Here is a 25,609-nt window from a genome sequence, read left to right on the forward strand (position 1 = left end):
TTCAGCCACAAGAACATTTGTGAGGTCGGACGCTGCTGTTGGGCGATTAGGCCTGGCTCGCAGTCTGCGTTCCAATTCATCCCAAAGGTGTTTGATGGAAGCACATCAATGTCGATAATGTCAGTGTATGCTGTAGCGTTAAGATTTCCCTTCATTGGAACTAAGGGACCTAGCCCGAACCCTGAAAAACAGCCCCAGACCATTATTCCTCCTCCACCAAACTTTACAGATGGCACTATGCATTGGGGCGTGTAGCATTCTCCTGACACCTGCCAAACACAGATTTGTTCGTCTGACTGCCAGATAGTGAAGCATGATTAATCACTCCAGTAAACATGTTTCCACTGCTCCAGAGTTCAATGGTAACGAGCTTTACACCACTCCAGCCGACGCTTGGCATTGCGCATGGTGATCTTAGGCTTGTGTGCGGCTGCTCGGCCATGGAAACCCATTTCATGAAGCTCCCGACGAACAGTTCTTGTGCTGACGTTGCTTCCAGAGGCAGTTTGGAACTCGGTAGCAAGTGTTGCAACCAGGGATTGATGTTTTTTTTTACACACTTCTTCAGCACTCAGCGTTCCCGTTCTCTGGGGTTGTGTGGCCTAACACTTCGCGGCTGAGCTGTTTCCACGTCAGAATAACAACACTTACATTTGAACGGGGCAGCTCTAGCAGTGCAGAAATTTGACCAACTGACTTGTTGGAACGGTGGCATCCTATGACGGTGCCACGTTGAAAGTCACTGAGCTCTTCAGTAAGGCTATTCTACTGCCAATGTTGGTCTATGGAGATTGCATGACTGTGCTTGATTTTATGCACCTGTCAGCAACGGGTGTGACTGAAATAGCCGAATACACTCATTTGAATGGGAGTCCACATACTTATATACAGTATAGTATATATATATTTGCTAACGCTCAAGTTTGAAAAATCTTGGTCCACCAACAGCCTAACAACCAACCAATCAACCAGTCGACTAAATGAGGTCAGTCCAGCGAGTTTAATATAATGCTTTTATAGACCAAGTTATTCAGTGGCAACATATGAGACATATGTCTGGCGGCAGGGTAGCCTAGTGGTTAGAGCGTTGGACTAGTAACCGGAAGGTTTCAAGTTCAAACCCCCGAGCTGACAAGGTACAAATCTGTCGTTCTGCCCCTGAACAGGCAGTTAACCCACTGTTCCTAGGCCGTCATTGAAAATAAGAATTTGTTCTTAACTGACTTGCCTAGTAAAATAAAGGTAAAAAAATAAAATAAAATAAAAATGTCTGGCGTTAGAATCTGTAAAACTGATGTCATAATAATCTTGGTACCAAATCTCGCAAGAGCGCTGTACACTCCGGGTCATGTCATTTATCAGTACGACACACATTTGTGTCAAAAAGCGCTGCTTACAAAGACTGTCAAGCTAGGGTATGTACAGTTGAAGTCGGAAGTTTACATACACTTAGGTTGGAGTCATTAAAACACATTTTTCAACCACTCCGCAAATTTCTTGTTAACAAATTATAGTTTTGGCAAGATGGTTAGGACATCTACTTTGTGCATGACACAAGTAATTTTTCCAACAATTGTTTACAGACAGATTATTTCACTTATAATTCACTGTATCACAATTCCAGTGGGTCAGAAGTTACATACACTAAGCTGACTGTGCCTTTAAACAGCTTGGAAAATTCCAGAAAATGATGTCATGGCTTTAGAATATTCTGATAGGCTAGAAACTGAAAGAGGAGCTTTTTTTAAAATTTTAAAGGCCTTTCGAATTAGAAAATATCTCTATAGAAACTTCTGAAGCAGTCCCGTCAAGAAATAGGCACTTAGTTTAAAAATAACCTTCTTTAAAAGTTGTCATGTGTGAGATCATGCCTCGATATAGAAGCTTAAGTCACTTTTTTATGTTTGACTATGTAGGTAGGTCTACTGAAATTAAATGGAAAGTAATAGATATTGTGACCCAGCAATGGGATTTGTAAAACAGACTTAATCCAATTGTACTCTTAAAACAACCCTCTGAACTAGTCACAAAGGTTGTAGGATGTTAGATAGTGGCTAAGCATGACAATGGAGAGCATTTTTTTCTGGTTTCCACTTGCTATTAGTCTTCTATGCCCATCTGATGACTGACTCAAGGTTGATTTTGTTGTTTAGCGCAAAATGCTTATGGATAGGATTTGGATGTGGAGACCTGATCCTAAATCGGTTGTTAGTCAGGAAGTAACCATAGTCTGCCACTCTCCATGTCTGTCAGGATGTTCACCATGGAAATGGCACGCAACAAGCATTCTACAGCGACCCCAACATTCTCTATCTGTCACTCCATCGCTACGACGATGGCAACTTCTTCCCCGGCAGTGGAGCGCCTGATGAGGTGAGTGGCGGAGTGTGTGTGTGTGGTGTTTCCCCCATTATTTTTTTCAGCAGCATTGGCAACGTTAGTGTTTGGGTGGGGGGGTGGGGGTTGAGAGACAAATTGCAGTTTCAAAGCTAGTTTTCTGCAATTCTAAATGTTTTGTCATGGGGCTGAGAGACAAATTGCAGTTTCAAAGCAAAATGTCCTGCTATTCAACACATTTTTCCATGGGGCTAAGAGAACATTTTATAGTTTTAAAACAAATAGATGTTCCTGCAATACTACACATTTTGCCATGGAGCGAAGAGACCTCCACAAGTCTGGTTCATCCTTGGGAGCAGTTTGAAAGCACATTTCCAGTATTTCAACACATTTTGCAATGGCGTTGAGACACCATTTTACAGTTCAAAAGCTAGTTTCCTGCAATTCTACACATTTTGTCATGGGACTGAGAGAACAGTTGCAGTTTTAAAGCTAATTCCCTGTAATTCTACACATTTTGCCATGGGGCAGAATTTTTTTCCAACACCAATGCTTTCCTCTTGCTAATGAAAAACAATGTACTGAAGCGTAGGGTTCTTGTCTCTTTCCCCAAATCCCCAGGTTTTCCTGAATTTCTGGTTGGAGGATTTTTGACTTATTCCCTCCTGATTCCAGGATCTTCCCAGAATCAGAAGGGGGAATTTTTTGAAAGTTATAGCAATTTTGCCAATTGGTGACCACTCACTAAGTTGAACACTGATCATCAAATTAAATGGTGGCCGTGTTTCACCATTCAGTCAAACACTGGGCAATATAATTTCTGCCATCCCTGGCTCAATAACCAATAATGACCAGAAAATAGATTTTTGGAAATTTCCTGTTATTCACAGTCAAATTGGCAACATAAAGAAAACTCAACTGTTGTTGGCTCTCCCCTAATAATTACTACAATATTGACAGTAGTCCTATTGTAGCATTTCCTGATGCATGTTTTTTTAATGATGAGGCCAACCGCCACTTAGTTCAGATTATTGAGGTTGTTTGTAAACTGCCCAGACTTCATGTAAAAGTGTGTGTTGCGTGTACTTGTGTGTGTGCGTGCATATAATAGTGTGTGCTCTTGCCCGGCAGCTGTAATCTGAGTTTTGACAGGTAAATAGCAGGAATCCCAGCAGTGTTTTCCTAGAGATACTACATATATTACTAGAAAGGGCTTCGATATGGTCCCTCTACAGAGGAATGGTCAATCAATGTTCAGATGTTATGGTGTGTGTAATTTTGCCTGTGTGTGCCTGTTGTGTGCGTGACTAACCTATGTTGTGTTGTGTGTGTTGTAGGTGGGCACTGGGGCAGGCATGGGCTTCAATGTGAACATGGCTTTCACTGGGGGTCTAGAACCACCCATGGGAGACGCAGAGTACCTGGCTGCCTTCAGGTAACACACAAACACAGACTAGCTACCACAGAGTATGGTGATGTTTTCTTAAGCTGGGAACACCAGCGCATGAAAACCGAAGAGTGAAAAGGGGAGAAAATGAGGGGCCTGTTTAGTGGGGAATTTGCAGCGGTGGGGGTTGGCTGTTGGAGTGTGGAGTGCTTAGGGAGCACTCGATTGAGGAGAGGGTTGTAATTTCAACAGGCTGAATGTCCCAGTGGTCTGTCTGTCCTGACAGTTCCCACCTCTGGAACCATATACAGTGGGATTCAAAATAATTGACACTCTTGATAAAGAGGCGCAATAATGAGTGTATAAAATAAATCATTCAAATACTGAGCTATATTGAGAGTATGAGATATTGATGAGTGAGAAAGTCACTGAAGGTCAAAGATCATACCCCCAAGACATGCTAGCCTCCCCTGTTATTGGTAATGGTGAGAGGTTAGCATGTCTTATGACTTTCTCTGTGACTTTCTCACTCATCAAATCAAATCAAATGTATTTCAAATCAAATCAAATTTATTTATATAGCCCTTCGTACATCAGCTGATATCTCAAAGTGCTGTACAGAAACCCAGCCTAAAACCCCAAACAGCAAGCAATGCAGGTGTAGAAGCACGGTGGCTAGGAAAAACTCCCTAGAAAGGCCAATACCTAGGAAGAAACCTAGAGAGGAACCAGGCTATGTGGGGTGGCCAGTCCTCTTCTGGCTGTGCCGGGTGGAGATTATAACAGAACATGGCCAAGATGTTCAAATGTTCATAAATGACCAGCATGGTCGAATAATAATAAGGCAGAACAGTTGAAACTGGAGCAGCAGCACAGTCAGGTGGAAGTTGAAACTGGAGCGGCAGCATGGCCAGGTGGACTGGGGACAGCAAGGAGTCATCATGTCAGGTAGTCCTGGGGCATGGTCCTAGGGCTCAGGTCAGTTGAAACTGGAACAGCAGCATGGCCAGGTGGACTGGGGACAGCAAGGAGTCATCATGTCAGGTAGTCCTGGGGCATGGTCCTAGGGCTCAGGTCCTCCAAGAGAGAGAAAGAAAGAGAGAAGGAGAGAATTAGAGAATGCACACTTAGATTCACACAGGACACCGAATAGGACAGGAGAAGTACTCCAGATATAACAAACTGACCCCAGCCCCCCGACACAAACTACTGCAGCATAAATACTGGAGGCTGAGACAGGAGGGGTCAGGATACACTGTGGCCCCATCCGAGGACACCCCCGGACAGGGCCAAACAGGAAGGATATAACCCCACCCACTTTGCCAAAGCACAGCCCCCACACCACTAGAGGGATATCTTCAACCACCAACTTACCATCCTGAGACAAGGCTGAGTATAGCCCACAAAGATCTCCGCCACGCCACAACCCAAGGGGGGGGCGCCAACCCAGACAGGATGACCACAACAGTGAATCAACCCACTCAGGTGACGCACCCCCTCCAGGGACGGCATGAGAGAGCCCCAGCAAGCCAGTGACTCAGCCCCTGTAATAGGGTTAGAGGCAGAGAATCCCAGTGGAAAGAGGGGAACCGGCCAGGCAGAGACAGCAAGGGCGGTTCGTTGCTCCAGAGCCTTTCCGTTCACCTTCCCACTCCTGGGCCAGACTACACTCAATCATATGACCCACTGAAGAGATGAGTCTTCAGTAAAGACTTAAAGGTTGAGACCGAGTTTGCGTCTCTTTGACATGGGTAGGCAGGCCGTTCCATAAAAATGGAGCTCTATAGGAGAAAGCCCTGCCTCCAGCTGTTTGCTTAGAAATTCTAGGGACAATTAGGAGGCCTGCGTCTTGTGACCGTAGCGTACGTGTAGGTATGTACGGCAGGACCAAATCAGAGAGATAGGTAGGAGCAAGCCCATGTAATGCTTTGTAGGTTAGCAGTAAAACCTTGAAATCAGCCCTTGGTTTGACAGGAAGCCAGTGTAGAGAGGCTAGCACTGGAGTAATATGATAAATTTTTTGGGTTCTAGTCAGGATTCTAGCAGCCGTATTTAGCACTAACTGAAGTTTATTTAGTGCTTTATCCGGGTAGCCGGAAAATAGAGCATTGCAGTAGTCTAACCTAGAAGTGACAAAAGCATGGATTAATTTTTCTGCATAATTTTTGGACAAAGTTTCTGATTTTTGCAATGTTACGTAGATGGAAAAAAGCTGTCCTCGAAATGGTCTTGATATGTTCTTCAAAAGAGAGATCAGGGTCCAGAGTAACGCCGAGGTCCTTCACAGTTTTATTTGAGACGACTGTACAACCATTAAGATTAATTGTCAGATTCAACAGAAGATCTCTTTGTTTCTTGGGACCTAGAACAAGCATCTCTGTTTTGTCCGAGTTTAATAGTAGAAAGTTTGCAGCCATCCACTTCCTTATGTCTGAAACACATGCTTCTAGCGAGGGCAATTTTGGGGCTTCACCATGTTTCATTGAAATGTACAGCGTGTGTCATCCGCATAGCAGTGAAAGTTTACATTATGTTTTCGAATAACATCCCCAAGAGGTAAAATATATAATGAAAACAATAGTGGTCCTAAAACGGAACCTTGAGGAACACCGAAATTTACAGTTGATTTGTCAGAGGACAAACCATTCACAGAGACAAACTGATATCTTTCCAACAGATAAGATCTAAACCAGGCCAGAACATGTCCGTGTAGACCAATTTGGGTTTCCAATCTCTCCAAAAGAATGTGGTGATCGATGGTATCAAAAGCAGCACTAAGGTCTAGGAGCACGAGGACAGATGCAGAGCCTCGGTCCGATGCCATTAAAATGTCATTTACCACCTTCACAAGTGCCGTCTCAGTGCTATGATGGGGTCTAAAACCAGACTGAAGCATTTCGTATACATTGTTTGTCTTCAGGAAGGCAGTGAGTTGCTGCGCAACAGCCTTCTCTAAAATTTTTGAGAGGAATGGAAGATTCGATATAGGCCGATAGTTTTTTATATTTTCTGGGTCAAGGTTTGGCTTTTTCAAGAGAGGCTTTATTACTGCCACTTTTAGTGAGTTTGGTACACATCCAGTGGATAGAGAGCTGTTTATTATGTTCAACATAGGAGGGCCAAGCACAGGAAGCAGCTCTTTCAGTAGTTTAGTTGGAATAGGGTCCAGTATGCAGCTTGAAGGTTTAGAGGCCATGATTATTTTCATCATTGTGTCAAGAGATATAGTACTAAAACACTTGAGCGTCTCTCTTGATCCTAGGTCCTGGCAGAGTTGTGCAGACTCAGGACAACTGAGGTTTGGAGGAATACGCAGGTTTAAAGAGGAGTCCGTAATTTGCTTTCTAATAATCATAATCTTTTCCTCAAAGAAGTTCATGAATTTATCACTGCTAAAGTGAAAGTCATCCTCTCTTGGGGAATGCTGCTTTTTAGTTAGCTTTGCGACAGTATTAAAAAGGAATTTCGGATTGTTCTTATTTTCCTCAATTAAGTTAGAAAAATAGGATGATCGAGCAGCAGTAAGGGCTCTACGGTACTGCACGGTACCGTCCTTCCAAGCTAGTCGGAAGACTTCCAGTTTGGTGTGGCGCCATTTCCGTTCCAATTTTCTGGAAGCTTGCTTCAGAGCTCGGGTATTTTCTGTGTACCAGGGAGCTAGTTTCTTATGAGACATTTTTTTAGTTTTTAGGGGTGCAACTGCATCTAGGGTATTGCGCAAGGTTAGATTGAGATCCTCAGTTAGGTGGTTAACTGATTTTTGTCCTCTGGCGTCCTTGGGTAGGCAGAGGGAGTCTGGAAGGGCATCAAGGAATCTTTGTGTTGTCTGTGAATTTATAGCACGACTTTTGATGTTCCTTGGTTGGGGTCTAAGCAGATTATTTGTTGCAATTGCAAACGTAATAAAATGGTGGTCCGATAGTCCAGGATTATGAGGAAAAACATTAAGATCCACCACATTTATTCCATGGGACAAAACTAGGTCCAGCGTATGACTGTGCCAGTGAGTGGGTCCAGAGACATGTTGGACAAAACCCACTGAGTCGATGATGGCTCCGAAAGCCTTTTGGAGTGGGTCTGTGGACTTTTCCATGTGAATATTAAAGTCACCAAAGATTAGAATATTATCTGCTATGACTACAAGGTCCGATAGGAATTCAGGGAACTCAGTGAGAAACGCTGTATATGGCCCAGGAGGCCTGTAAACAGTAGCTATAAAAAGTGATTGAGTAGGCTGCATAGATTTCATGACTAGAAGCTCAAAAGACGAAAATGTCTTTTTTTTTTGTAAATTGAAATTTGCTATCGTAAATGTTAGCAACACCTCCGCCTTTGCGGGATGCACGGGGGATATGGTCACTAGTGTAGCCAGGAGGTGAGGCCTCATTTAAAACAGTAAATTCATCAGGCTTAAGCCATGTTTCAGTCAGGCCAATCACATCAAGATTATGATCAGTGATTAGTTCATTGACTATAATTGCCTTTGAAGTAAGGGATCTAACATTAAGTAGCCCTATTTTGAGATGTGAGGTATCATGATCTCTTTCAGTAATGACAGGAATGGAGGTGGTCTTTATCCTAGTGAGATTGCTAAGGCGAACACCGCCATGTTTAGTTTTGCCCAACCTAGGTCGAGGCACAGACACGGTCTCAATGGTGATAGCTGAGCTGACTACACTGACTGTGCTAATGGCAGACTCCACTATGCTGGCAGGCTGGCTAACAGCCTGCTGCCTGGCCTGCACCCTATTTCATTGTGGAGCTAGAGGAGTTAGAGCCCTGTCTATGTTGGTAGATAAGATGAGAGCACCCCTCCAGCTAGGATGGAGTCCGTCACTCCTCAGCAGGTCAGGCTTGGTCCTGTTTGTGGGTGAGTCCCAGAAAGAGGGCCAATTATCTACAAATTCTAACTTTTGGGAGGGGCAGAAAACAGTTTTCAACCAGCGATTGAGTTGTGAGACTCTGCTGTAGAGCTCATCACTCCCCCTAACTGGGAGGGGGCCAGAGACAATTACTCGATGCCGACACATCTTTCTAGCTGATATGCACGCAGAAGCTATGTTGCGCTTGGTGATTTCTGACTGTTTCATCCTAACATCGTTGGTGCCGACGTGGATAACAATATCTCTATACTCACTACACTCGCCAGTTTTAGCTTTAGCCAGCACCATCTTCAGATTAGCCTTAACGTCGGTAGCCCTGCCCCCGGGTAAACAGTGTATGATCGCTGGATGATTCGCTTTAAGTCTAATACTGCGGGTAATGGAGTCGCCAATGACTAGAGTTTTCAATTTGTCAGAGCTAATGGTGGGAAGCTTCGGCGTCTCAGACCCCGTAACGGGAGGAGTAGAGACCAGAGAAGAATCGGCCTCTGACTCCGACCCGCTGCTTAATGGGGAAAACCGGTTGAAAGTTTCTGTCGGCTGAATGAGCGACACCGGTTGAGCGTTCCTACAGCATTTCCTTCCAGAAACCGTGAGAAAGTTGTCCGGCTGCGGGGACTGTGCCAGGGGATTTACACTACTATCTGTACTTACTGGTGCCACAGATGCTGTTTCGTCCTTTCCTACACTGAAATTACCCTTGCCTAACAATTGCGTCTGAAGCTGGGCTTGCAGCACAGCTATCCTCGCCGTTAAGGCGAGTACAGCGGCTGCAATTAGAAGGCATCATGTTAATGTTACTACTTAGCTTCGGCTGTTGGAGGTCCTGACGAATCGTGTCCAGATAAAGCGTCCGGAGTGAAAAAGTTGAGGAAAAAATAAATAAATATATGAACGGTAATTAAAAAGTGAAAACCGTAAAGTTGTCAGGTAGCATCATTATTCACGATTTATTCAGGATAACCGTAATCATGGTAGCATCTGCATTAATGTAGAAGTGTTTAGAAACATATTCTATTTTTATTTATAATCAAATTTACTAGGAATATGGGACCAAATACTAAACTTTTGACTACTTTAATTATTATCATAATTTTGACTCATACCTTTTTGGAGAAAACAAATATATATATGCTTGTTAAGCTAAATATCTTTCTCTGAGCATTTATATTATTATAAAATAATATAATTTCCCACTTTTTTGGAGCATGCAATATAGCACAGTATTTGAATTATTTATTTTATACAGTCATTATTGCTCATCTTTATCAAGGGTGTCAATCATTTTGGACCCCACTGTACACCCTACTGTCAGGCCGCAAGTCTACAGACACACATTAAAGGGATAATTCACTCCGATATCACTCACTGCCTTCTTGCCTTTAATGTAAATGATACCCTGTGTTGTCTATGTCCACAGCTTTCAACTTAAGCCGAAGTGACTGATACAGTAAGCTATTGTTAGCTGTTAGGATTGGAACATAGTACATAGAAATGGTTGATCGCAGACTCAGGACAACAGTAGATTATTTTTAGAGAGAAGAAAACAAAAACTAAAGGACTGCGAAAACGGATTGGGCAAATTATGTCAAATATCCCTGCCAAAAATACAAGTGATGTTCACAAATACAACCACGTTTGTAAATACAACCATAATTTGGAGTCAAATCTCAGTCAAATACATATGTCAAATTATTCCATACGCTTCAGGTGCACTTGATTAATTTGCCCTGTACAAAGGAACCAAATAAATAGTCCCAAAAGGGTACATATTGTCCACACATTGTCTATTTTACAGTAATATCTATTCACATGATACACTACATCAACATTACATCTCATCCAGAGCAGAAGTACTGAGAGAATTTAATCTGGGGGAAAAAGGACATGGTTCACCATGACTGTGTGAAAAGCTCCCGTCCAAAAATAACAGTAAGTGGGTTCTATATGGCTGAGAGGCCATGAAACATGAAGTATGATGTGTTGTAGTGCACGGCCGAGGCAAGGCTTTGTGGCGGCCTCTTTTATCTGCCAAGCAGGCTGATGCCATGGCTGAACTCCATTAGGTCCGCTGTCTGGGGCTATTTATAACCCACCTACACACTCACACTGTACACACACATAATGCGAGCAAGCACATATAGATACACAACACAAACACACAAGAAAACACAAACACCACTCGAAACTCATGCACGCATGCTCACAGGCACCAATGTGTGCATACACACACTCACCCACCCACCAATGAATGCATGCATACACTCACAAACACAGACATATGGTGGGATGCAGGGCAGAGTGCAATTCGTGACGCCCCACTTTGAAGATGAGCTGTGTGAGCTGCCGGTACCAGTAGACACACATCAAGCCACTCTCACTCTCACTCACTCACTCTCACTCACTCACTCACTCACTCACTCACTCACTCACTCACTCACTCAATGGCTGGCTGCACACTATGCTATGATAACCAGGATACCGTGCCCCCCTAATGTACCCCAGATCTCAATCTCCACATACAGTTGAAGTCGGAAGTTTACATACACCTTAGCCAAATAGATTTAAACTCCGTTTTTCACAATTCCTGACATTTAATCCTAGTAAAAATTCCCTGTCTTAGGTCAGTTAGGATCACCACTTTATTTTAAGAATGTGAAATGTCAGAATAGTAGTAGGAGAGAATTATTTATTTCAGCTTTTATTTCTTTCATCACATTCCCAGTGGGTCAGAAGTTTACATACGCTCAATTAGTATTTGGTAGCATTGCCTTTAAATTGTTGAACTTGGGTGAAACGTTTCAGGAAGCCTTCCACAAGCTTCCCACAATAAGTTGCGTGAATTTTGGCCCATTCCTCCTGACAGAGCTGATGTAACTGAGTCAGATTTGTAGGCCTCCTTGCTCGCAAACGCTTTTTCAGTTCTTCCCACAAATTTTCTATGGGATTAAGGTCCGGGCTTTGTGATGGCCACTCCAATACCTTGACTTCGTTGTCCTTAAGCCATTTTGCCACAACTTGTATGCTTTGGGTAATTGTCCATTTGGAAGACCCATTTGCGACCATGCTTTAAATTCCTGACTGATGTCTTGAGATGTTGCTTCAATATATCCACATAATTTTATTCCCTCATGATGCCATCTATTTTGTGAAGTGCACCAGTCCCTCTTGCAGCAAAGCACCCCCACAACATGATGCTTCCACCCCTGTGCTTCACGGTTGGGATGGTGTTCTTCGGCTTGCAAGCCTCCCCCTTTTTCCTCCAAACATAACGATGGTCATTATGGCCAAACAGTTCTATTTTTGTTTCATCAGACCAGAGGACATTTCTTCAAAACTACGATCTTTGTCCCCATGTACAGTTGCATACTTTAGTCTGGCTTTTTTATGGCAGTTTTGGAGCAATGGCTTCTTCCTTGCTGAGTGGCCTTATATAGGTTATGTCGATATAGGACTCGTTTTACTGTGGGTATAGATACTTTTGTACCTGTTTCCTCCAGCATCTTCACAAGGTCCGTTGCTGTTGTTCTGGGATTGAATTGCACTTTTCGCACCAAAGTACGTTCATCTCTAGGAGACAGAACGCGTCTCCTTCCTGAGCGGTATGACGACTACATGGTCCCATGGTGTTTATACTTGCGTACTATTGTTTGTACAGATGAACGTGGTACCTTCAGGCATTTGGAAATTGCTCCCAAGGATGAACCATACTTGTGGAGGTCTACAAGTTTTTTTCTGAGGTCTTAGCTGATTTCTTTCGATTTTCCCATGATGTCAAGCAAAGAGGCACTGAGTTTGAAGGAAGACCTTGAAATACATCCACAGGTACACTGAAACTCAAATGGCCCAAATGATTAGCCTATCAGAAGATTCTACAGCCATGACATAATTTTCTGGAATTTTCCAAGCTGTTTAAAGGAACAGTCAACTTAGTGTATGTAAACTTCTGACCCACTGGAATTGTGACCCACTGAAACAGTGAATTATAACTGAAATAATCTGCCTGCAAACAATTGTTGGAAAAATTACTTGTGTCATGCACAAAGTAGATGTCCTAATCAACTTGCCAAAACTATAGTTTGTTAACAAGAAATTTGTGGAGTGGTTTAAAAACGAGTTTTAATGACCTAAGTGTACGTAAACTTCCGACTTCAACTGTAACCCTGCTCCTCACCTAACCCCAAACTGGCCCTCTCACATCCAAGGCAGATGGAGCACGTGCTGTACAATCCACAATATCATATATGCCATATGGATTTACACAGCATTTGAGATGTGGAACATGATACATATTAAGGTGCATATGTACCTACGACATATTATTATACAGTATATGCAACACGTGAAAAACCCTCAAGCGCTGTGTCCCTACCATCTGCATCACCTGTAGCCCATCGTCAGGTCGTGTCTCTTTTGTTGTTGTAGAGCCATTTAAAGCAAGGCAAAATGTTATGCGTTGCTCAAATCTATCCTTTGTTGTTGTTTCTCAACCGAGCAAGAAGAGTAGCTCCCCCTTACATTTATAGAAGTCAGTGTCACCCAACACCAGTCTTTCTGGTAAAGGAATTGGGAAGCTACAGCGTACTGGTGCCAAAATGTTTTCCGTCCTACCCGTGTTGGCTCAGTGTAAAGTGGATCTTTTGGAAGCTACATTTGGAAACTTCTTAAGATTCTGACAATGAATTGTTAGTAACCATCCTGCCCCATTATGTTGATGCTGCAAGTGATAGAACTGCAAGACCAACTGTTTGGAAAGGGTTAGACAGCTTGTTTGTTGATACTCTGTGACACTGTAGTAGTTCAGGCCAGAAAACCGTATGTTGTCGCTCCTCACGTTGTTGTCATGCCTCATGTATCTTGGCATCCATTGGCTGTTTTTCTCTATAGCAGTATAACCAGTGCTTAATTTGATCCTGCTGGAACAGGATCCGGCACCTCTCAGTTTTGGACCGTTTCATTCCGGAACCTATTTGTCAGGATCTGATACTACTCGCAGCATTCTTTTTTTTTTCTCACTGCTTGTAAATGTAGTCTAATAAAAGCCTTTAGAGTTAATTCGAGTTGCCTCTTTGTTAATTCCCCTTCCCCACAACAACAGAAAACGTAATGTGAAAAGGTAGATTTTCAGCCACGGCAGATATTCTAAAAGTTGATTCGGTTATATAGTCCTCTAGCAATGACCTGAAAGGCTGACAGCGAGCAAAGTTCATGACCTTTATGAGATACTGTAAGTTATTGATACAACCTTAACTTTACATCCTAGCTTCACCTCAACCTCTGATAGGCTAGGTGGAAATTCCACCATATTGCTTACACCTATCCAAATCCATGAGATCTACACAAGTAGATCGGGAGAGAGGGTAATTGATTTGATATGTTTTCTTTGGCAATGTCAATTCTTACACATTCCATGTCAATAAATATTCTTGAATTGAACTAAGAGAAGGCGTACGTGGGTCTTCCCCTTATGTCACTAAGCTGGCCCCTGGCGCTTTTCAATTCCACAGTGCGGAAGTGAGAGTCTCTCCTCGGCCTCTCTGATTAACAGAACCCAGAGGAATAAGGCCAGCATAGCCCAACAGTCCATATATCCGCTCTCCCTCTGTCTCTTTCTATGTCTTTCTCTCTCTCTCTCTCTCTCAAACACAGACACATACACACTTACTCTCTCTCACACACACACACGCGCGCGCACACACACACAAACCATACACACACACGCACACATCCTCCCCATCTCACTCCTTATTTTGTCTCTTGTTTTGTAAGCAGCATATTCTCTCCCTTCTTCTCTCTCTTGTTCTCTCTCTCTCTCTGTGTAAGAGGATGCCTGCCTCGCGGGCGTCATCTTCTAATTTCTTCACAGCCAGTGCCACGTTGCATTTGCAGGGGATCAAGCCAGACTCCAGAAAGAGAGAGAAAAAAAGATAAGAAAATGGTCCCTAATGAAAACCAGAAGCACCGTCTCTTTCTCCCTCTCGCTCCCTCTCTCACCATGAACTTGGAAACAGAGAGGAGAATTGAGCTTAATTCAAACCAGCTCTCCGCAACGCCAGATGACAAGGCTTTGAAGTGTGTGTGTGTGTGTGTGTCTGTCTGTGTATGTGTTTTCTACCCTGCCTCTTTGCCTGCTCTCCCATGCTTTTTTGTGAACGGTCGGAAAAGCCTTTGAGCCTAACATGTAGGCATGGCTAGCGTTAACCCTTTGTTGGTTAGTAGGTTTGGGAGGTATTGTATCCAGGGGGGGGGGGGGGTCTATTTTACTACCCTAGCCGGTCTTGGCGTGCCCCTCCTGGGTGGATTAGGCCGGACGGTGAGGATGGATCTCTTTTCGGCAGTCGACGGTTCTACTTCTAAGCTCCCGCAATCGGTCTCAGTCCATCGCAGGGGGAATCTGTACATGAGTTATTGCTAATTAGCGATTGTAAACTGAAGTCATGTGTGTCCAGTCAAGCTATATCCTCTTCCTCCTCATTTGCTGTTGAGCAGTTCACATGAAAACACACACACACACACACACAAGGGATGAAAAGGAGGAGTGGAAGATGGAAAGAGTTCCTAGAGAGGTAGATTTCCCTGTTTCTTGTCAATGCCACTGAGGGAAAAGCTGCCTCCATTCTGAAAGAGGTGTGTGTGCGCGCGCTTGTGTTTGAGTGTTAGTGCGTCTGCATATCTTATCACTCAGCGCAATGAGAGAATGGATGCCATTTTGAGAACTTGGGTGAACTATTTGTGAACAAAGTCCCCTACACAAAGACTCAATCCCCCAAAAGGTGTTAATCTACGGCAGCACTCTGACCAAATCTCCCACCTCCGTCTAGTCTATTCTCTCCCAAACTCTAAGCCCACAACCTCACTGGGAAAAAGGTAAAGAAAACAGTGCAGATGAAAGAGAGAGAGAGAGACGTGGCTCATCTCGTCTTCTCATATCGGTGAAAAATCCAATAGCTACAGGAATGCCCCAGTAAAGATCAGAGGAGAAGGAATAGCAGACTCCAGAGCCACCTCTATGGGAAAGTTGACGTGTTGGGCGACTACCTGCGGAACTGATCTTCAGGGTTCCGGTGGGTTCGGGGAGCTTTATAGGTCGAGCGCATTGAGTAGTCACAGAGGTGGCGGTGTTATCTTCGCAGAAATGCTAGAGAGGATGAATTACAAATTAAATCAAATTGTATTTGTCATATGCGGCGAATACGACAGGTGTAGACCTTACCGTGAAAGGCTTTACAAGCCCTTAACCAACCATGCAGTTCAAGAAATAGAGTTAATAAAATATTTACTAAATAAACTAAAGTAATTTTTAAAAAACTATTAAATCAAAAAGTAACACAAGGAATTTACATAAGAATAGCGAGGCTATATACAGGGGGTACCGGTAGCGAGTCAATGCGCGGGTGGGTGTGTCTACGTGGTACCTATACGTGTGTTTGTGTGAGAGAGAGAGAGTCTGAGTGTGTGTGTTGGCGTGTGATGAGGATATTACAGTGGGTCAGGGGGATTTATGTTAGGCCTGACTGTCTCAGGAGAAAGAGGTGTTCAACCCTGAGGCTTAGCAGGTCCTCCCAAGCATGCTCCCCCGGGATACACACACACACACACTTTCTCACAGCAATACACAGACACACATGCACACAATCCAACCAAGGTCCATGCATTGAGGAACTAAATGTGCAACAGGTAATACAGAAACATGTTGTAAGTACTTTTTATTAAACTTTATTTGTATTTAAAGGCACAATGTGTAGAAATCGCTCTGCATTACCTAGTTGCCAAAATTCTGAAATGTTCCCCTAATTTCAGTTTGCGACAAAACAAGCAATGTAAAGTATAGAAAATCATTGTACCATCTAAACCAAAGGTAAAAAGACGCAAAAACAAAATGTAGAAATAGTACACATAGAACAGATCTACCGCTTATCTGACTTTCAATGAGAAGGACGGATGTATACAGTACCTCACATTTTTATGTGAATTTGGTTAAAAGGCACACAAAGCTACATATTGCGCCTTTAATCTGAACAAACACATTCGGTGCGACTGCGTGCCATGGCAGAGCAGAACAGTATAAATTTTCCCTCGACATCGAAAGCACACCTCAGCGACGACACTTTACAGGCAGGAACTAGCTGATGGAGGCAGGAAGGTTTTTGGATCCCACCCTACAAACCCAGGATGTCCCGTAGCTAAGATGGCGTCGTAAATCTTGTTAAAACTCGTTATCCGCTAGCCTTATTAACCAAGCCTTTTTCATCTACCACATAGATATCCACTGATTCACTCCATAGCAGGCCTATAAAAAAAAACTTGTTTCCACTCACACTGGCTCTCTAATGGATCGCTGTGGCTTTCCCAAGGTTGTCGTCTGTTTTAGAGAGGGGTTGTGGGGGGGGGTTGATGATGCGTGCAGTTTTTGATTGAGGCTTGACGTGTGTGTGTGTGTGTGTGTGTGTGTGTGTGTGTGTGTGTGTGTGTGTGTGTGTGTGTGTGTGTGTGTGTGTGTGTGTGTGTGTGTGTGTGTGTGTGCGCTTTAAAGCAGCTGAACAAATACTTCCATAACAGTACTGCTTTCTCGTTGCATCTCTTTACATGTATTTCTACCACCAAGGTATGCTTCCATTCTCTACTCATCCGGTCTCATTCATTATGTCCTTCACCTCCTCGCTCTGTCACTTTTTATTTATTTTACCTTTATTTAACTAGGCAAGTCAGTTAAGAACAAATTCTTATCTACAATGACGGCCTACCCCGGCCAAATCCTAACCCAGACGACGCTGGGCCAATTGTGCTCTGCACTATGGGACTCCCAATCACGGCTATTTGTGATACAGCCTGGAATCAAACCAGGGTCTGTAGTGACCCCTCTAGCGATGCAGTGCCTTAGACCGCTACGCCACTCGGGAGCTCTTACCCATTCTCTTCACCCAAGTGCCAGAGGCATGCTGACACAGTCAGTGACGCACACTCTCCTCTGTGTATCTCAGCTGTCTGAGGTACCGAGCCTCCTAAAAATACCTCCTCTCTCTCTTGGGGGAAGGCCGCCACTGCAGACAGCTGTGTGTGTGTGTGTGTGTGTGTGTGGGAGGGGGGGCGTGGTTTGCTCAGTGGAGGCCTATAATTGTGGCGGCGATAGCGGAATGGAAGGAAAGCGGGCTCAGGAGCTTTGGGCATGCTACCCGCTCACCCGCCACGCCCGCAGCCAGGAGACAAGCGCCATGTTCTTGAGGTCAGCAAAGTAGAGGGTTACTACAACACGGCCCTGAGCCACCTCTCAGTCGCACCAAAACCCTGCCTACCCAAATACTGCCGGCCCCAAAAAGCAGGCAGTGTACAGCTACACTGGAAGAGCTATTCATGCTGTCAATCAGAGAAGTCCCACAGCGAATAAACAGTATGATTACAAACGTCTACACAATGCTGTCACTGTCGCAGACAACTTCACAACACTGACACATCACAGGCAGATTCCTTTTGCAACTTCACCTACACAATATTGACAGCCTATCAGTAAAAGGAACAGCTATACGACGCTGTTTCTATCCCAGATAAACCCGGTGGCAGCTACACAACCACAGCACAAAAGAGAAATTCGACTTAACCAAATTGTATTTCTACACCTGGAAAGAGCATGTTTAACAACAGTCGTGATACAGAGGAAAGGATTGATCACTTGATATGCCTCAGCCGTGTATAACGCATTATGAGCGCAATTACATGCACAATGCACGTATGTGGTTCAATGAAAAGCTTGATGAGTACGACCAAAGCACTGAATTCACTATCTATCTATTTTCCTTCCACCAGCTGTGGGAGAGAGGGTGGATTCTAAGGTCTCACTCTGCACACCCACAGAGCCATCAACACAGACCAACGACGTATCGTCCCCTCAGAACTACAGTATCATTGTGTATTCAATTCCTCCCATTCACTTTTACTGCTCCCCTGACATGTGACCTGAGTTCTTCCTTTCTCTCACTGTGTCGTTCGGGGTTTCTATGGCTCAGTTTTTTGGAGCTTGTGGTTCTCAAAACCAGATATGTGGCTTTGATTCATGTATAGGAGGTTATGTACTGTTATGTGTTGTTCACTGACTGTCTGAATGAAAGTGGCTGCTAAATGAGCAGGTACATTGCACTGTAAGTGGTTCATTGGCTATATTTAAGTCATGTAGCAGACTCTCTTATCCAATCAACTTAGAGGAACAATTAGTGCCTTGCTCGAGGGCACATCAACAGACTTTTTTTCACCTTGTTGGCTCTAAGATTCGAACCAGCAAGCTTTCAGTTACATGCCCAATGCTCTGGATTCACCAGAGTCTGTCAATGTTATGGAAAGAGCAGGTGTCCTTAATGTTTTGTACGCTCAGTGTATGTGATCATATACAAATGTAAGCAAGGTTTGAAACGGTCTGTTGCAGTCTACAAATGACTTGTAATTATGTTCTGGCCTCCTGACAATCCACACAAGAAAAAATTGGCCCGGGGCTGAATCTAGTTGATGATCCTTGCTCTAGGTGGTGTCTCTCAATACGTATGTTTAGGTGAGTCACTACAGGGGATGGTGGCATTAACGGGCTCATTCTCGCTCTCTTTCCCACTCCCTTTTTTTTCTCTCTCCCTTCACAGGACGGTGGTGATGCCCATCGCCAATGAGTTTTCTCCTGACGTGGTTCTGGTGTCTTCAGGATTCGATGCTGTGGACGGCCACGCATCACCCCTGGGAGGGTACAAGCTAACAGCCAAATGTAAGTGGCTTCCTTCCTTTCCCCTCTTTTTCTCTCCACCAATCCACTGCTTATGAATGAAACGTATCCAGCCACGATGCTGCCCTACCATAAACAAATGGCCTTTTTCAATACATTCAAAATACATCCTTCTTTTTTTCCTTCCTTGAGGTAATTACTGATCTGACCAGGTTGGATTACTGAAAGCAATACAGTGGAAACATACCTTCACTTTTACAATCACTTACAGATCGGTGAGCAAGGAGACTGTATTTTTTAGTATTGGCCCAGTTACCTCTCCTAACCAGCATTCCTTCTGCCTATCAGTCTAAAGGCAGCACTCAGATATGTTCTAAAGATCATATCTCCCTTAAAAGAAAGGCTGCATTGATGTGGTGTTTCAGCCCATGCTAAGTGGTAAAATGGTAAACAGAGTTAAGCAGGAACACTAGTTCTGGCCATGAGGAGGGAGTGTCTTGCAACCACACTTTTAAAAAACTCAGACTTATAAAACATTGTGGCTGGCCAGCATGCGTATGTGCCGTTCTGACAGATGACAGTTTAAATCAGTTAAAATCAGATTCCTCTTGCTGGGCTGATCTGAGAGGGCCTGCTACTTCTGCAGTGTGTAGCAGTGTGTTACTTCTAGGCTAGCTATTAGCATTGCTGTGGCTGATGCTAGTGAGTTCAATGGACCACTCTGCGGTGTGCACTAGTATTATATTTTCATCAACCACACTTAGTCTTTGTCTCACAAAAGCAAATCACACACAACCCTTTCATTTTAAGAAATGCATTTTATTTATAAAATGCCCAAAGAAATGTATAAATAGTATAGAAAAAACAAGGAAATAATTCAAATAAAGGAAAGAAGATAATTGCAATGATCATCACTGGTCACCAGTAGGGCTTATACTCACAAAGCATCTCAGAGTAGGAGTGCTCATCTAGGTTCAAGTCCTCCCTGTCAATATAATATTTTCCCGTAAATTACATAACTGATCCTAGATCAGCATATACATCATGGATGGACTTTTCTCCCTGACACGTATGCCATGGTTGGACTTAGTTTGAAGATATAATCAGGAAATATGTGTTTTCTCCATCTCCTTAGCTATCATACTCTAATTTCACTGATTTCAAAACTCAGTCCTCCAGAAATTGGAGAGAATTTCTTCTACACAATATATATATTTTTAAACGTGTTAGACAGGATTACCTACACATACTGACCAGCTCAAAAAGACTATATGGTGTGCTATATGGCAGACCAATCTGAACTCATCTCTCGGCATGTCCAGCCCACTCATTATTTCAGCGAATCATGGCTAGTGGGAAGATTGCTGACTTTTTCTGTGGCCAAACCAACTAGGCTCGTAATTTAACAATTTTATTTGTATTTGCAGATGGCATACAAGTTTGTTATTAAGGCACATGAAAATAAACATTTTCCAGAAGACATTTCTGACAAAAAAACGCATTTTGTTTAAAAAAAAAAAGTTTGTTCAAATGGCTCTCCTGTGAAGTAGTGACCCGAGACATACCTCTGGTTTCCTGAAACAAGTCACAAATGGGTATGGCATGTCATACTCTTTTTGGCCAGACAGCATCAGATACATTGGCTACATATAGTAAGACAGAGGGGCGCTGTTTTGCTCACTCTGATGATTTCTCTGGTGAGATGAGAAATAGATAGATAGAAGAAGGGGAGGGGTATGTGGAGAAGATATGGTGCTTCTCTCTCCAGAATGCGCTCAGCTGTGTCCCACCAATTATTGCGCATTCACTGTTTAATTGTGTGAATTGTTTGCCCTTTAATTGTTTATTTTTTCTCAATTCCCCATTACATATATCACCAGTAATAAATGTACCATTATTTCCCGTAATTTGGTTACATACATTTCTGTTAATGCATGTATTATTTACATAAATATCCCGTTCTCTTTCTCGGAATGGAAACGTTGTTTGTAGCATTCACAACTTGCGACACTTGTGAGAAACAATTTGGGGTTTGTTTCATAACCCTAATTTACGAGTTTTGTACATTTGTTTCATTGTGTTTTGTTTGTAGTGCTCCATGTGAGCAATTTGCCAGAAGATACCTCCCCTACCGTTAACGCTTGTTTACACTGAGCTGCACTGGGGTCTGAACATGGTTAGATTATGGTTAGATTAAGACACCATGGAGCCGGCATTAGACATTGGTCGGAAAACGTACCTCACTGCAGGGAGGGGATATGCCAATGTACTCCAAATTGAACCTTTATCCACACTGCTCCATTTAGAAGATTGAAATAATGCTAGTTTTCCCAGAAAACTGCCCTTTTCGTCTTCATGCTAGCTAGCAGTAGCCAACGCAGCCATTTTGGAATGTCAGCCAATCAGCTCCTTTGTTGTTCAACGTGACTTTCCATTCCATAATGGCTGCTGTGGCTACTGCTAGCTAGCATGAGGATGAAAAGAACAGTTTCCCAGAAAAACTAATAGTCGTTCAATCTTCTCGGTGTAACAGTTGGGATAATGGGACAATTCGGAGTACAATGCATTTCTCATCCCTGGATTGAGGTACGTTTCCGAACCATATTACGCGCTGGCTCCACAGTGTCTTAATCTACACAGGAATGCTGTCCGACCCTAGTGCAGCTGTAAGCAAGCAGGTCGAATCTGATGTCTAGTGATCAATGAACATGTGTCAGGTTTCTCGGGTCCTGATAATGTTTTTTATTTTTTTATTTTACCTTTAGTTAACCAGGCAAGTCAGTTAAGAACAAATTCTTATTTTCAATGACGGCCTAGGAACAGTGGGTTAACTGCCTGTTCAGGGACAGAACGACAGATTTGTACCTTGTCAGCTCGGGGGTTTGAACTTGCAGCCTTCCGGTTACTAGTCCAACGCTCTAACCACTAGGCTACCCTGCCGTTGTGGGAGTATGCGCAACTGAACACACACAGACGTACCTGGCGTGCTCCTTGCAAATGTAGGAAAGTGCTTCATTCTGATTGTCTTTCCACCACTGCCAGAGCGGCAGGTAGCCTAGTGGTTAGAGCGTTGGACTAGTAAAACCAGATGTTTGCAAGATCAAACCCCTGAGCTGACAAGGTAAAAATCTCTTGTTCTGCCCAAGAACAAGGCAGTTAACCCACTGTTCCTAGGCAGTCATTGAAAATAAGAATTTGTTCTTATCTGACTTGCCTAGTTAAATAAAGGTAATTTTAATAAACTTTTTTTTAAACTAAGCTGAGCTCCTCAGTTGTTTTTTCTTCACCTCACACAGTAAGTCAACAAAGTCAGTTTTTTTTAAACATCCATTGCGAATGATAATAGTTCCTCACAGTATTTGGCAAATCTTTCCAACCGTCTCCTGTCCTCAATAATCACCAAGCCACAGTGTGAAAGAGAAAAAATATACTGATCTGATGATCCCATATACAGTGGGGCAAAAAAGTATTTAGTCAGCCACCAATTGTGCAGCCACCACTTAAAAAGATGAGAGAGGCCTGTAATTTTCATCATAGGTTAACTTCAACTATGACAGACAAAATGAGAGAAAAAAAATCCAGAAAATCACATTGTAGGATTTTTTAATGAATTTATTTGCAAATTATGGTGGAAAATAAGTATTTGGTCACCTACAAAACAAGCAAGATTTCTGGTTCTCACAGACCTGTAACTTCTTCTTTAAGAGGCTCCTCTGTCCTCCACTCGTTACCTGTATTAATGGCACCTGTTTGAACTTGTTATCAGTATAAAAGACACCTGTCCACAACCTCAAACAGTCACACTCCAAACTCCACTATGGCCAAGACCAAAGAGCTGTCAAAGGACACCAGAAACAAAATTGTGGACCTGCACCAGGCTGGGAAGACTGAATCTGCAATAGGTAAGCAGCTAGGTTTGAAGAAATCAACTGTGGGAGCAATTATTAGGAAATGGAAGACATACAAGACCACTGATAATCTCCCTCGATCTGGGGCTCCACGCAAGATCTCACCCCGTGGGGTCAAAATTATCACAAGAACGGTGAGCAAAAATACCAGAACCACACGGGGGGACCTAGTGAATGACCTGCAGAGAGCTGGGACCAAAGTAACAAAGCCTACCATCAGTAACACACTACACCGCCAGGGACTCAAATCCTGCAGTGCCAGACGTGTCCCCCTGCTTAAGTCAGTACATGTCCAGGCCCGTCTGAAGTTTGCTAGAGAGCATTTGGATGATCCAGAAGAAGATTGGGAGAATGTCATATGGTCAGATGAAACCAAAATATAACTTGTAGTGTTTGGAGGACAAAGAATGCTGCGTTGCATCCAAAGAACACCATACCTACTGTGAAGCATGGGGGTGGAAACATCATGCTTTGGGGCTGTTTTTCTGCAAAGGGACCAGGACGACTGATCCGTGTAAAGGAAAGAATGAATGGGGCCATGTATCGTTAGATTTTGAGTGAAAATCTCCTTCCACCAGCAAGGGCAGTGAAGATGAAATGTGGCTGGGTCTTTCAGCATGACAATGATCCCAAATACACTGCCCGGGCAACGAAGGAGAGGCTTCGTAAGAAGCATTTCAAGGTCCTGGAGTGGCCTAGCCAGTCTCCAGATCTCATAGAAATAGAAAATCTTTGGAGGGAGTTGAAAGTCCGTGTTGCCCAGCAACAGCCCCAAAACATCACTGCTCTAGACGAGATCTGCATGGAGGAATGGGCCAAAATACCAGCAACAGTGTGTGAAAACCTTGTGAAGACTTACAGAAAACGTTTGACGTCTGTCATTGCCAACAAAGGGTATATAACAAAGTATTGAGATAAACTTTTGTTATTGACCAAATACTTATTTTCCACCATAATTTGCAAATAAATTCATAAAAAATCCTACAATGTGATTTTCTGGATTTTCTTTTCTCATTTTGTCTGTCATAGTTGAAGTGTACCTATGATGAAAATTACAGGCCTCTCTCATCTTTTTAAGTGGGAGAACTTGCACAATTGGTGGCTGACTAAATACTTTTTTGCCCCCCTGTATCAAGTGGAAACGTCATAAAATACCTAAAACACTTTTCCCTGCAAAAACAGCTGTCTGTTCAGAGCTCACTGGCACAGGAATCTCTGAGGACCCGGAATAGGCTGGTTGATATCATTTGCAAGTTCGCTAGGACAGTTTTAGGCTGGATCCAGTTGATTGATATGATACATCACCAGCGATAGCTCACGGATAGAAAGGGAAGCAGACAGTCGGAGTAGAGAGATGAATGCGATTGAAAGAACCTGCATTTTCATCAAGATATTAAATTTTTTATTTTTCAGCTTTAGGCCTATGTATTTTACTTTGTTGACGATGGAAGTTGGCCTATAGGCTATCTTTGAGTTCCATGCGTTGATTTCTTTAGCCGCCAATGGATCACGGTGTATCAATGTGTCCATATGGTAGAGGGTGTTGCTCTCACATTAGTTGAATTTGAACTTTTAGATTTTTATCATTTTAATTGAGATTTGCATGATTGACCACGTGACAATGATTTTGAGAAACAAAAACTTGATTATTGAAATTAAACTGTTCCACAAAAATACACATTTGAAAAATCTTAACTGCCGCGCAAGATCGGTTAGAAATGGTAGGATAAATTATAAGCATCCCCAAACTTGAAACTCACACACCACCTATGTCCTTACTACAGTCACTGTTACAGTCCTACCACTCCAAACATGTATTAAAGGAAGGGGAAGGTGATGAGCATTTCTGGTTGGTCATCCTGTGGGTCCCTCCTTCCTCTCTTCTCCTACGGTCATCTCACTGCTAGACTGTCGCTTTTGTTCCTTCAGTTTCTTTTGACTCGCCACTAGGGCTGTGGCTGTCATCATTTTGTCATCTGCTCACTGTCATGCAAATGACTGCCGGTCTCACGGTAATTGACTGTTAATTAACGTAAACACGTTTAGCATCTCCAGGCCTGGTGTGCGCCTTTGAAAACATATACATTTCAAAAAGTATAATAAATCAGTTTACTGGGTGTACTAAATGTTAGGAACACCTACCTAATATTGAGTTTCACCCCCTTTTGCCCTTAGAACAGCCTCGATTAATCAGGGAATGAACTCTACAAGGTGTCGAACGCTTTCCACAGGGATGCTGGCCCATGTTGACTCCAATGCTTCCCACAGTTGTGGGAAGCTGGCTGGATATCCTTTGGGTGGTGGACAATGCTTGATACACACGGGAAACTGTTGAGCGTGAAAAACCCAGCAGCGTTGCAGTTCTTGACAGAAACCGGTGTGCCTGGCACCTACT

At 43.2% G+C, this 25,609-nt stretch overlaps 1 protein-coding gene across 4 annotated transcripts in view; it reads left to right on the forward strand.

Moving 5' to 3' along the window:
- hdac4 (histone deacetylase 4) overlaps window positions 1-25,609 on the forward strand; it is a 216,077-nt gene that overhangs the window by 166,646 nt on the left and 23,822 nt on the right. For all 4 annotated transcript variants that reach the window (XM_031805646.1, XM_031805647.1, XM_031805648.1 and 1 more), the window contains 3 exons: window positions 2,254-2,373; window positions 3,675-3,772; window positions 19,230-19,348. In XM_031805646.1, coding sequence (XP_031661506.1) covers window positions 2,254-2,373; window positions 3,675-3,772; window positions 19,230-19,348 — 337 coding nt within the window. The remainder of the gene's footprint in view (window positions 1-2,253; window positions 2,374-3,674; window positions 3,773-19,229; window positions 19,349-25,609) is intronic.

The sequence above is a fragment of the Oncorhynchus kisutch genome, linkage group LG26 (genome assembly GCF_002021735.2).
Source record: "Oncorhynchus kisutch isolate 150728-3 linkage group LG26, Okis_V2, whole genome shotgun sequence".
Lineage (NCBI taxonomy): Eukaryota > Metazoa > Chordata > Actinopteri > Salmoniformes > Salmonidae > Oncorhynchus > Oncorhynchus kisutch.